The sequence below is a fragment of the Somniosus microcephalus genome, chromosome 18 (assembly GCF_052327205.1).
Source record: "Somniosus microcephalus isolate GS21.2 chromosome 18, FLI_Smic_1.0, whole genome shotgun sequence".
Classification (NCBI taxonomy): Eukaryota; Metazoa; Chordata; class Chondrichthyes; order Squaliformes; family Somniosidae; genus Somniosus; species Somniosus microcephalus.
Genome location: NC_141004.1, coordinates 9,540,646 through 9,553,555, shown reverse-complemented (window position 1 = coordinate 9,553,555; position 12,910 = coordinate 9,540,646). Strand labels below are relative to the sequence as shown.

Sequence of the window (12,910 nt, the reverse complement as noted above, 5' to 3'; positions counted from 1 at the left end):
GCAGGTACAGCATGTGTTAGATACAGAGTAAAGCTCCCTCTACACTGTCCCCATCAAACACTCCCAGGGCAGGTACAGCACAGATTAGATACAGAGTAAAGCTCCCTCTACACTGTCCCATCAAACACTCCCAGGGCAGGTACAGCACGGGTTAGATACAGAGTAAAGCTCCCTCTACACTGTCCCATCAAACACTCCCAGGGTAGGCACAGCACGGGTTAGATATAGAGTAAAATCCCTCTACACTGTCCCCATCCAACACTCCCAGGGCATATGATATCTTTCATGTTTCAGGCGAGTTTACAGAAGCACTGAACATTTTTTAATTCATGGTTTGATTGGTTATGTTGAGCTGTAGGTTGCTGGTTGATTTGTGGTCACAGCTCATGCAGTGCAGTGTATGGAACCTGTAGTAACAGTAGAAGGCTCACCTTCCAGTCATTATTGAGGCTTATACACTCGCAGTAGTTGCAATAGGCATGATACTCTGTGGGAAATGAGGTTTGTGCCATCTTACAGTGCCCAAAAGACTGAGCTGCAGAAGCTCCTTACTCGTGTGGAAGCACTGCCCTCGACTAGCACTCCAACTGGCCCCATTGGGCAAGTCTAAACAGATCTTGAGGTGGTTATGGAGAAGGAAGCCTAGTTTCTTTCCTCATTCTCCACCACCACCCCTCCACACCACACACACAGACTTAACAAACTTTGCCGTATTCATCAGATTGACACCGACTTACCTGCTATACTCCGCTCCTCTGAAGAGATTCAGCGGGTTTCTCCACACCTTACATTCTGCCAATACAAATTTTGAGATGTTAAATGATAAAAGGCAAAATGGTGGACTAGAAATTAGTCCAAGATGCTAGTAAATGTAGCTCTTAAAGATTCTCAGGCAGAGATTGGTTGGTGCAGTGGGTTAGCCATTGACCTTTCACCACTTGGACTTGGGCTGAAATCCAGCCCAGATGAAAGTCTCCTTAATCTGCTGGCTGTAAGAGTCCAATGTGAATTGAACTTGGCCAGACTCAAGTCTAATGGACAGAGGCCCCCTAATTACAACAACAATTTGCATTTGTATAGCGCCTGCAACGTAGCAAACTGTCCCAAGGCGCTTCATAGAAGCATAATGACAAAAGTTGACACTGATCAAAAGGAGGAGACATTCGGATTTGAACACGATGATGAGAATTTTAAAGGGCGCTTCAGAGAGGCACAAGGAAAAAAGGACATCGAGCCAAGGAAGGAGATATTAGGAAGGGGGTAACCAAACACTTGGTCAAAGAGAAAGGTTTTAAGGAGGGTCTTAAACGAGGAAAGGGAAGTCCTGAGATGGAAGGGTTTAGGGAGGGAATTCCAGGTCATGGGGCCTAGGCGGCTGAAGGCACGGCCACCAAATGTGTGGCAAAGATAGCTGGAGATGCAGAAGAGGTCAGAGTCAGAGTGTTTCGGGGGTAGGGGGCGCCGGGGTAAGGCCACAGAGGGATTTAAACTCAAGGATAAGAATTTTAAATTCGAGGCATCAGAGATCAGCAGCCAATGCAGGTCAGCGAGACTGGGGTGATGGGTGAGTGGGACTTGGTGCATACTGGGATACAGGCAGCATTCGACAAAAACTGACACGCTCATTCAGAGACAGCTAGTGCAGGAAATGAACACACCAGGGCAATATGGGCTGCTCTTTTAAGATTGGGGCAGAGTAGACGGAGTGCTTGATGATGGCACTAAATGCCTGAAATGGAAATATTCAACTCCCCAGCACTGATATCGCTCAGCTTTGGCAGAGGTTGTGGAATGAAGAAACATCTTCTACATTTATTTTGCCATTTTCATCCTCTATGTTACGTCTTAGCAAGGTTAAAGGTCAATGGCATTAATTTATCTCAATGTTTTAAAGGGTTTAGTGCTTGAGATGTATCACTTGTAATATAGTGGGCCCTACTTCGTACCAATCTATGCTTAACCAATCCTCAATTATTATGAGTATATAATGAATGGCTTATCCATTTACAATGCTACATGTGAGCAGTATTGTTACACAATTCCCCTGCTCCTCCGCCAGCATTTCCCAGTACCTCCACTTCCTGGCTGATCCTCCTCCTGTGCCACCTGCTCTTGCTCACCCTCGAATGCCCCTCCATGTCCCTGTGCTTCCCAGCTTCTGCTCCTGCTAGACCATCGGCAAATCTATTTACTGGTTGCTCCCACACCTGCACTGCCTGCATCTCCGCTTCCAGCTGTTCCCACACCTGCACTGCCTGCATCTCCGCTTCCAGCTGTTCCCACACCTGCACTGCCTGCATCTCCGCTTCCAGCTGTTCCCACACCTGCACTGCCTGCATCTCCGCTTCCAGCTGTTCCTCCTCCTGCACTGCCTGCATCTCCGCTTCCAGCTGTTCCCACACCTGCACTGCCTGCATCTCCACTTCCAGCTGTTCCTCCTCCTGCAGCCATGTGTTAGCCATGGCTCAGAAAGTAGCACTCTTGCCTCCGAGTCAGAAGATCGTGGAGTCCCACTCCAGAGACTCGAGCATCTAATCTAGGCTGACTCTCTAGCGCAGTACTGAGAGAGTGCTGCACTATCGGAGGTGCCGTCTTTCGGATGAGACGCAAAACCAAGGTCCTGTCTGCCCTCTCAGGTGGATGTAAAAGATCCCATGGCCACTATTTCGAAGAAGAGCAGGGGGAATTCTCCCTAGTGTCCTGGGCCAATATTTATCCCTCAACCAACATCACTAAAACAGATTATCTGTTTGTGGGACCTTGTGCACAAATTAGCTCCTGCTTTTCCTACATTATAACACTTCAAAAAGTGTTTTGTTGGTTGCAAAGCACTTTGGGACATCCTGAGGTAGTGAAAGGTGCTACAGAAATGTAAATTCTTTCTTTCTGCTTACACTGCCTGGAGCTCCAATTCCCAGCTGTTCCTCCTCCTGAGCCATCTGCATCTCAGCTTTGGAAAAACAAGGTGTTCCCCTGAAACATCAGACAACTATCCTGTAAGTGACAAAAGTGCTGAACCCCAGCGCACCCCATAATACCCAACTCCTCGGCAGAACATTCAAAGTGCAGTAACTCCCTCCTTTATTGTTAAAATTTATGTCACATGTGTAATGCAGAGAGAGAATCTATGGAGATATACAAGTAGTTGGATGGAGACTTATTTCACAGAGTCTCTTAATTAAAGCTCTCATATACCGCATACTGAACAAGCAAACGCAAAATGAACTTTCAGCATGCTAAAGAGACACCGATTATATGCAGGGTCCACTGCACTTTGAGCTAGTCAAGTACTCGTCGTGTATCATGAAGGAGGTTTGCTTGGAGCCCTTCAAGTAAGAGGTGAATGAACAGTGGACAAGCAATCCAACCTCAGCTCTATTAACTGGCTGGGGGGGGGGGGGGGGAGGTTGGCACATCTTGGAGACTTGCCCCGGCAACTATTACACACAATCCAGCCAGCATCTCAAAAAGACAGCGGCCACACACTGAGCTTCTGATCTCTAGCGGTGGAGACTGATTCCTCACTGCTTCCCCATTGGTTTCGAAGGGGTTGGGGAGGTCGGGGGCGGGGGAGAGGGGGAAGAGATTAAAAGCAACAGCACCGACCGAGAGCCGGGAACAGGTTTGCCTGACTGCCTCTCTGCACTCCCATGGAGAGGCTTAGCAAACGAGGAGGGGAAATGTACAGGTGGTCATAACTGAGGACAGGCAGATTGATTGAAGAGCTTAAAAGCTATAGCCTGGCCACTGAATCAAGCTGCCAATCCCCAACCAGTCTATTTTATTGCAGCAGATCCATTAGTGCTTTTCAATCATATCTCCAGGAGGTTGACACTTTGATTGCTGGGTGTCCTTGTTCAATAAATCTAATTTGAGTATTTAAACGAGGTGCTGCTGAAGGTCGTTTCATGGATTGATGCCAAAGACTGAACAGTAGCGTGACATCAGCAATTGTTTTAGGCACAGAATGTCTTCTCTGCTGCTGCTGATCCGCAGCTACGATCGGTATCACTGCAGCTCCGCACAGATAGCCAAGTGCAAGTCCGTTCCTTATCCACATCTTATTCACTGTAAGAAACTGTTTACATAACAGAAACTTACCATAATATGGTCACATTATACAGATGTGAATCTGACCCTGCACAGTATACAGGTGTGACTCTATACGATTCATAGAATTGCGGAATGTTACAGCACAGAATCAGGCCATTCAGCCCATCAAGTCTGCACTACTGTGTTTCTCCACAAGCAACTTCATCCACTCCCCTTCTCCTGCTTGTTTTTAAAAATTCTTTAAGGGATGTGGGCGTCATTAGCAAGGCCAGCATTTTTTGCCAATGGTGGTGGTGGTGAGCCGCCTTCTTGAACCGCTGCAGTCTGTGTGGTGAAGGTGCTCCCACAGTGCTGTTAGGGAGGGATGGTCAGGATTTTGACCCAGTGACGATGAAGGAACAGCGATGTATTTCCAAGTCAGGATGGTGTGTGACTTAGAGGGGAACTTGGAGGTGGCGGTGTTCCCATGCAGCTGCTGCCCTTGTCCTTCTAGGTGGAAGACGTCGCGGGTTTGGGAGGTGCTGTCGAAGAAGCCTTGGCGAGTTGCTGCACTGCATCTTGTAGATGGTACACACTGCAGCCAGTGGTGGAGGGAGTGGATGTTTAAGGTAGTGGATGGGGTGCCAATCAAGCGGCCTGCTTTGTTCTGGAGTGTTGTTGGAGCTGCACTCATCCAGGCAAGTGGAGAGTATTCCATTACATTCCTGACTTGTGCCTTGTAGATGGTGGAAAGGCTTTGGGGAGTCAGGAGGAGAGACACTCACCGGAGAATACCCAGCCTCTGACCTGCTCTTGTAGTCACAGTATTTATGTGGCTGGGCCAGTTAAATTTCTGGTCAATGATGACCCCCAGGATGTTGATGTTGGGGGATTCGGCGATGGTAATGCCACTGAATGTCAAGGGGAGGTGGTTAGGCTCTCTCCTTGATGCCACACTCAGTCAAATGCTGCCTTGGTGGGTAGTGCAGTCACTCTCACTTTAGCTCTTTTATCTATGTTTGGACAAAGGCTGTAATGAGGTCTGGAGCTGAGTGGTCCTGGTGGAAACCAAACTGAGCATCGGTGATTGGCCAATTATCACCCCATCGGTCTACTCTCAATCATCAGCAAAGTGATAGAAGGGGTCGTCGACAGTGCTATCAAGTGGCACTTACTAATAACCTGCTCACCGATGCTCAGTTTGGTTTCCGCCAGGACCACTCAGCTCCAGACCTCATTACAGCCTTTGTCCAAACATGGACAAAAGAGCTGAATGCCAGAGGTGAGGATTGGATTTTTTTTTTTATTCATTAGTTTATGGGATGTGGGCATTGCTGGCAAGGCCAGCATTTATTGCCCATCCCGAGTTGCCCTTGAGAAGGTGGTGGTGAGCTGCCTTCCTGAACCGATGCAGTCCATGTGGTGAAGGTGCTCCCACAGTGCTGTTAGGGAGGGAGTTCCAGGATTTTGACCCAGTGATAATGAAGGATCGGCCGATATAGTTCTAAGTCCGGATGGTGCGTGACTTGGAGGGGAACTTGGAGGTGGTGGTGTTCCCATGCGCCTGCTGCCTTGTCCTTCTAGGTGGTAGAGGTCGCGGGTTTGGGAGGTGCTGCCAAAGAAGCCTTGGCAAGTTGCTGCAGTGCATCTTGCAGATGGTACACATTGCAGCCACGGTGTGCCGGTGGTGGAGGAGGTGAATGTTTAAGGTGGTGGATGGGGTGCCAATCAAGCGGGCTGCTTTGTCCTGGATGGTGTCAAGCTTCTCGAGTGTTGTTGGAGCTGCACTCATCCAGGCGTTTTGTGGACAGGAAATACCTGGGCAATTTTCCACTATGTTGGGTAGATGCCAGTGTTGTAACTGTACTGGAACAGCTTGGTTAGAGGAGCAGCCAGTTCTAGAGCACAAGTCTTCAGCATGACAGCCAGGATATTGTCGGGGCCCAGAGCCTTTACTGCATCCAGTGCGTTCAGCCATTTCTCGATGTCGCCTGGAGTGAATCGAATTGGCTGAAGACTGGCTTCTGTGATGGTGGGGGACCTCAGGAGGAGGCAGAGATTGATCATCCACTCAACCCTTCTGGCTGAAGATGGTTGCAAACGCTTCAGCATTGCCTTTTGCACTCATACTATTTACTGTCCCTCCATTTCAAGCAACTTTTGAAAAGAAATTCTGTGAACTCTGTTCCAATAATGATTTGTGGCAGAGAATTCTACATTCTAATCATGTGTTCTAACCTCCCCTTTAATTATTTTTCTGATTATCTTGTATTTGTGCCCTCTCATAACCATGAGGCCAACCGGTAGCAACAATCTACCACTTTCTACCCTTCATAATCTTGAAGACCTCAATCAGAACCCTCAATCATCTCAGCTCTTGTGAAAACAAAACCCTAAATTCCCGCGTCTCTTTTTTTCGTAACTATAAACCCTCATGCCTGGTAACATCCTAGTAAATCTACACTGAACCTTTTCCATTTATATCCCTCCTGTGATGGGCTATGCAGCAACACTCCAACTGAGGCCGAGGGTTTTGTACAAATTCAACATTAGCTCCTTGCTTTTGTGTTGCATGACTCTAGATGCAAGACAGCAATTCTGTGTGCCCTTTTTATATCACCATATCTCCTTGCACCGCCACCTTCAATGACCTCAAGTGTCTACTACTCGTTCAAATCTTACCATGTAAGACCTACTACATTTCCCTATTCTTGCACCCAAAATGTATTGCTCCACATTTTTCTACACTGACCTGCATCTGCCACCTGTCTGCCCATCTGCTCTTGCAGGGTTTCACAATCTGTCGCAATTTGCCATAACTTATGACCCTTACCAAACGAACAAAGGATGAGAATTTTATTTTAAATGCAGAGGTTGTTAGGACAATGGAATGGAACAGCAGTGAAAGCAAAATCCATAATAGCTTTTAAAAGCATAGTTGATAAATATTTCAAAGATAAGTTGTTTTTTAAAAGGGGCATAGAAAAAGGGCAAGGAAATTAGACCAAGTGGATAAGACGGAACAAGCATCATGGCTGAATGGCCTCAGTGCTGTAAAATTTTGTGATAATCCCATCTTTTTGTTACAAGGCCCATTTCCAAACAAACTTTCGCCAAAATCCAAGTACTGACCACAACACTGATTTTGTATTCTGCCAGACGACTTTAAGGTCGTAAAAATAAAATTAATCCAAATTAATGTCTGAATATCACAACGTGACTCCAAGAAGTCTCTCAGAATTCCCAATTGAGCGGTATTAATTGCAATAAAGCAACTGTGTCACAGAATTGTAGTTATTTTTTACTCATTCTCTGGATGTGGGCGTCGCTGGCAAGGCCGGCATTTATTGCCCATCCCTAGCTGTCCCGAGAAGGTGGTGGTGAGCCGCCTTCTTGAACCACTGCAGTCCGTGTGGTGAAGGTACTCCCGCAGTGCTGTTAGGGAGTTCCAGGATTTTGACCCAGTGACGATGAAGGAACGGCAATATATTTCCAAGTCAGGATGGTGTGTGACTTGGAGGGGAACTTGGAGGTGGTGCTGTTCCCATGCGCCTGCTGCCCTTGCCCTTCTAGGTGGTGGAGGTCGCAGGTTTGGGAGGTGCTGCCGAAGAAGCCTTGGCAAGTTGCTGCAGTGCATCCTGTAGACAGGACACACTGCAGCCAATATGGTTATATTTCACGAGCTAATTCGAACAATACAATGGATCGTGTACAAGAAGAATTCATCTTATGAGGAAAGTTGATAAAGTTGATCCAGGCAAATTATCTACTGTGGTGATGGGTTCAAGTCACAGGGGATACAAGCTAACCGCGAGTAAGTCAGGAGCAGGGTGGAGAGTCAGGAGAAACCTTTTCACCCAAAGGGTCACCGAGCTAAGGAATAAGTTGCCAGGGAAGGAAACTGGAACAGAGTATAAATGAGTTCCAGACATGTATGTGGAGAGAAAGGAGAATGAGGGATATGGTGGATAGGTCAGATTGGTCTATAAAAAAGCCTGTTGGGTCCTTTTCCTGAAAAAAAAACTTAAGCCCTTAATTGCAGTAACAGAATTCTGTGCAGAATTTTACATTATTTCATCCCCAGCAATTTATAGTGATGGGCAGATATATATCTTCCAAAGTTCACTATTGATAAACTTTACTAAAACAGTGAACAGCAGAAAATGTCGCTCAAAGAAAACTAAAATGGAGGAAGCAGAAATCGCTTGACATTTAAATTAAACAGTACTGTGTAGAACATGCTCCTTGAAATCGTAGGTGGATTCTGTTGAACAAATATGATCAAGAGTATCAATAGAAGTGATTACCCGACACATTTTGCCTGTTCGATTCAGCCTCTCCATTGCTGGCGGTAAAATGAACTGAAGACGAGTTATTATCCACCGCGCCGAGCAGCGGCCGCAGGTGGCTCACGGAGACCTGCTCAATGAAGGACGTGCCGTACTTCCGAAAATACCACCACTCAAATATCTGAAACGGGAAAGCATAGGTACAGGGACTGAACCATTACCAGACACCGCTGACCCCTCCCCTCCATCCTCAGCCAAGTCCCAAAAGCAAATTTACTCCCGTTTCGTAAATGCTCAGGTGTCAGCCGTGGCTCAGTGGGTAGCTCTATCACCTGAGGTCGTGGGTTCGAGTCCCGCTCCAGAGACTAGAGCACATAATCCAGGCCGACACTCCCAGTGCAGTGCTGAGGGAGCGCTGCACCGGCAGAGGTGCCGTCTTTCACATGAGATGATAAACCGAGGCCCCGTCTGCCCTCTCAGGTCGACGTAAAAGATCCCACGGCACGATCTCGAAGAAGAGCAGTGGAGTTCTCCCTGGTGTCCTGGCCAATATTTATCCCTCAATCAACATCACCAGAAACAGATTATCTGGTCGTTATCGTTATTGTAGGTGGGAGCTTGCTGTGCACAAGTTGGATGCTGCATTTCTTAAATTACAAATTACACTTCAAAAAAGTACTTAATTGGCTGTAAAACATTTTGGGTCGTCCTGAGGTCGTGAAAGACGCTACAGAAATACAAGTCTTTTTTGTGGGTTTATATTTTACAGAGTTAAGTTCAGTTTTTATCAATCTCTTCTGGTGACAAAAATAAGCATTACATTTCCATTAGTTTTCTTTTCAATACCACAGAAAAGTGTAGCAATGGCTTGTATTTAACCTGCTCTCATCAATTCACGGGACCTAACAAAACTCATCTGCCCCCGTTCCCCATTTCCTCCTGAAGTGTTCAACTGTGGGCTCCCCAGCCTCCAAACACCCTCCTCTACCTCATCCATACGGCTTTCTAAATACGTGTGCCCGGACACATTTAGAAAGCCTTTTAGATTGGGGTGGAAGAGGGGCCATCACAGCCGAGACCAATCCTATTCACACCCCATATTCGCTCACACACTTTCGAGCAGGAGTCGCTGGCTGTGCCTTCAGCTGCCTGGGCCCTAGGCTCTGGAATTCCCTCCCTAAGCCTCTCCCACCTCTCTCTCCTCCTTAATTCTAACGTATTCAAGAAACAAGGCAGCACAGTTGGCAACATGTTACATGTCCTATGTGTTGTACCTCGACAGGAGAGGAAAGTTATCACCTGAAGGAGAGTCTCCGCCAGGAGTCGCCCGAGTGCACATTGAAAGCGCCTGGTTACAAAGCGGGATTGACAAAAGCCGGCGGGAAAGATGGACAGGACGCAGCCCGGGGGACAGGGCAGGACGGGATGCAGCATGGGAGATGGGACACATACCTGGGGAACAGGACACAGCCCTAGGAGACAAGAGAGAATAAGAAAAACACCACACATTTTTAGAAAAAAAGTGGAGAGAAATCAAAAGTTTATAGCAAATAAACTTTCCGATTGGTAGCTCCCTACAACATGGGTTGCCAGTATTTTACTGCCCCACAACCTGGACTACCAGTACTTTTACTGCTCCAAGGACTGGGCAACCAGCAGCTCCCAGTGCCCTAGGTCTGTTGGGGAGAGCTGTATCTAATTTAGTGCAAATGCCATGTTACGCATTCGAACGCAATTTCCTCACTGCACCTCCAGGGAACCCACAAGGGAACAAATTTCGTGCAAAGGCAACGAAAAAAAGCTATTTGTTTGTCCATGTCAAACGTACACTCAGAACATCCCAGCACCAGTTTCAGTGTATGTCCTGAAGTGCCCGTCGTAAAGCACTTCACATTCTTCAGCTTCAGTTCCCACTGCACAGGCTTAAACCTTTAACTTTTTGTGACCTTTCCAGTGAAGCTGTACATCATCACAGTTTAAATAAAATGTGCCTGGTATAGATTTTTAAAAAAAGTTTTCTTTTAAATGTTGTGAAAGAGTACATTAGTTTCGAGGCAATGTGTTCGAGCCGGGAGTGACTAGCCAAAGCATGCTTTCAAAGGACTTTATGCACATGATTTGAAAATGTGGCTATAATGAATTTGTACGAGCTGTCAGCATGCTGCTTGGTGGGGAAGCGTGCAGTGTGACTGAAGGGTTGTTTTTTCTGTTTCACAACCCACAGACAACAGGCGCCTCTTGCTGGCTGGTTTGAAGTTTGCAAGAATGGGTCGTTCTGAGGAGCAGAATAAGGATCACACAGTTAAACCTTTCTGACAACAGATTCCCTGAACATGCAACACCAGAAACCTGCAAACCACGGAGCGTAACAACAGTAACTTGCATCTATATAGCGCCTTTAACGTAGTAAAACGACCCGGGGATTTTATCAGACAAAATTTGACACTGAGCCAAGGAGATATTAGGACAGATAACCAAAAGCGTGGTAAAAAAGAGTTAGGTTTTAAGGAGCGACTTAAAGGCGGGTTGAGGGGGGGAATTCCAGAGCTTAGGGCCCAGGCAGCTGAAGGCACGACCGCTAATGGTGCAGCGATGAAAATCAGGGATGCGCAAGAGGCCAGAATTGAAGGAGCGCAGAGATAACTGTGGGTTGTAGGGCTGGAGGAGGTTACAGAGAGAGGCCATTGAGGACAAGGATGAGAATTTTAAAAACAAGGCGTTGCCAGACCTGGAGATAATGTAGATCAGCAAGCACAGGGGTGATGGGCCTTGGTGCGAGTTAGGATACGGGCAGCAAATGTTATGGAGTAACATCTGCAGTTGGAATATTTCAGAAGGTAGAGGGAGATACATCTGGTGCAACAATGGCGCATTAGCATGGATTCACAAGCAGGAGGTTTCACCGGAGTTCTTCGAGGATATGGCGGCCCATCACGGTTTCCATATCAATGATTTGGAACTGGGGACAGCAAGAAAGGTGTTCATGTTTGCGGAAGACACCAAATTGATGGGGGATCAAACAATAGAGAACAGACAAACCGAATACAACGGGAGGTGGATAGGTCAGGAAGATGGAAGGGATGAGTTGGAAGGGAAATAAGCGAAGGGAATATAAACAAAAAGGCCCTGGGCTACAGGACACAAGAAAACAGTGATCGGAGGGTACGGGTGGAGCACGCACTGAAACCAAAAGCACAGAGTGCGGTGCATTAAGGAAAACTAACGGGATCTTGTGATGTATAGGCAGAGAGAAAGAGAGAGAGAGAGCGCAGAAACCCCAGGAGTTGATAAATTAGTCTGTGCAAGGCACTGGTACAGTCACATCTGGAGTATTGTGCACAATTCTGGTCACTAAACTATAGCAAGGATATCCAGGCATGGGAGGCTGTGCAGAAAAGGGCAACCAAACTGACACCCAGCTTAAAGCATCTGGGTGATGTGCTTTCCTATGTTCTATTTAAAACTAACTTTTAAAATAAAACAAAGGATGCATTATGAAATATGCAGACTGATTTGCATGCACACTCTCTGAAGTGCACACACATGGTTGTGATATGAGCATGTGTACACACACACACACACACACACACACACACACACAAATCACAATACAGCCATGAAAGTCAGCACTATAAACAGTGAGACTGAGCCCTGGAGAATGCGCGAGGGGCGCCTGTACAAGTTACACATTGCAAATATAAAATAATAAAAACTTAGCTCCTCTAACAGCTATGTGAGCAAGGCACTGTCCTCCATAAACCTGAATTGTACATGCCATTTAATCTCTGGGCTGTGCCATGTTAGCCTGGGTACAGTACCATAGTGGTTGTGTAGTGGTTCTGTCACTGGACTAATGATCTGGAGTCACAAGTTCAAATTCTACCACAGCTTCTGGCGAATTTAAATTTACTTCATTAATTAATTAAATCTGGAATAAAAAGCTAGTATCCATAATAGCGACCATGTAACTATAGGATTGTCGTGAAAACCCATCTGGTTCACTAATGTCCTTTAGGAAAGAAATCTACCGTCCTTACCCGGTCTGGCCGATATGAGACTCCAGCAATGACTCTTGGTTGACTCTTAACTGCCCTCTGAAATGGCCCAGCAAGACACTCAGTTGTATCAGGAGTTTGCACATTCTCCCCGTGTTTGCGTGGGTTTCCTCCGGGTGCTCCGGTTTCCTCCCACAGTCCAAAGATGTGCGGGTTAGGTTGATTGGCCATGATAAAAAATTGGCCCTTAGTGTTAGGGGGGATTAAATACGTGGGGTTACGGCTTGTGTGGGATGGCCGTCGGTGTAGGGACCGGGTGCTAGGGTTTGGATGATCAGCCATGATCTCGTTAAATGGCGGAGCAGGCTCGAAGGGCCGAATGGCCTACTCCTGCTCCTATCTTCTATGTTTCTATCAGGGGCAATTAGGGATGGGCAATAAATGCTGGCCTTGCCAGCGACGCCCACATCCCCTGAATGAATAAATAAAGCTGATCTCCACTCGGGCAGCAGTAAGGACACTTGAGTTGACCACGGTTTCCCTGAGCTACGGAGTGGAAAGTCAATGCTCCAGACAAATATCCAATGCCCCCTG

The 12,910-nt window shown here is 46.9% G+C and overlaps 1 protein-coding gene across 14 annotated transcripts in view; it reads right to left on the bottom strand.

Moving 5' to 3' along the window:
* The window catches only part of LOC147105014 (suppressor of tumorigenicity 7 protein homolog), a 179,296-nt gene that overhangs the window by 96,037 nt on the left and 70,349 nt on the right, over positions 1-12,910 (bottom strand). For 13 of the 14 annotated variants that reach the window (XR_015081668.1, XM_086011016.1, XM_086011025.1 and 10 more), the window contains 2 exons: positions 8,340-8,502; positions 738-792 (listed from right to left, as the gene is read on the bottom strand). Coding sequence is in view for 13 of the 14 variants with exons in the window: in XM_086011016.1 (XP_085867142.1) it covers positions 738-792; positions 8,340-8,502 (218 nt within the window). In the remaining variant the exon portion in view is untranslated. The remainder of the gene's footprint in view (positions 1-737; positions 793-8,339; positions 8,503-12,910) is intronic. The other variant, XM_086011021.1, reaches the window with a different exon arrangement.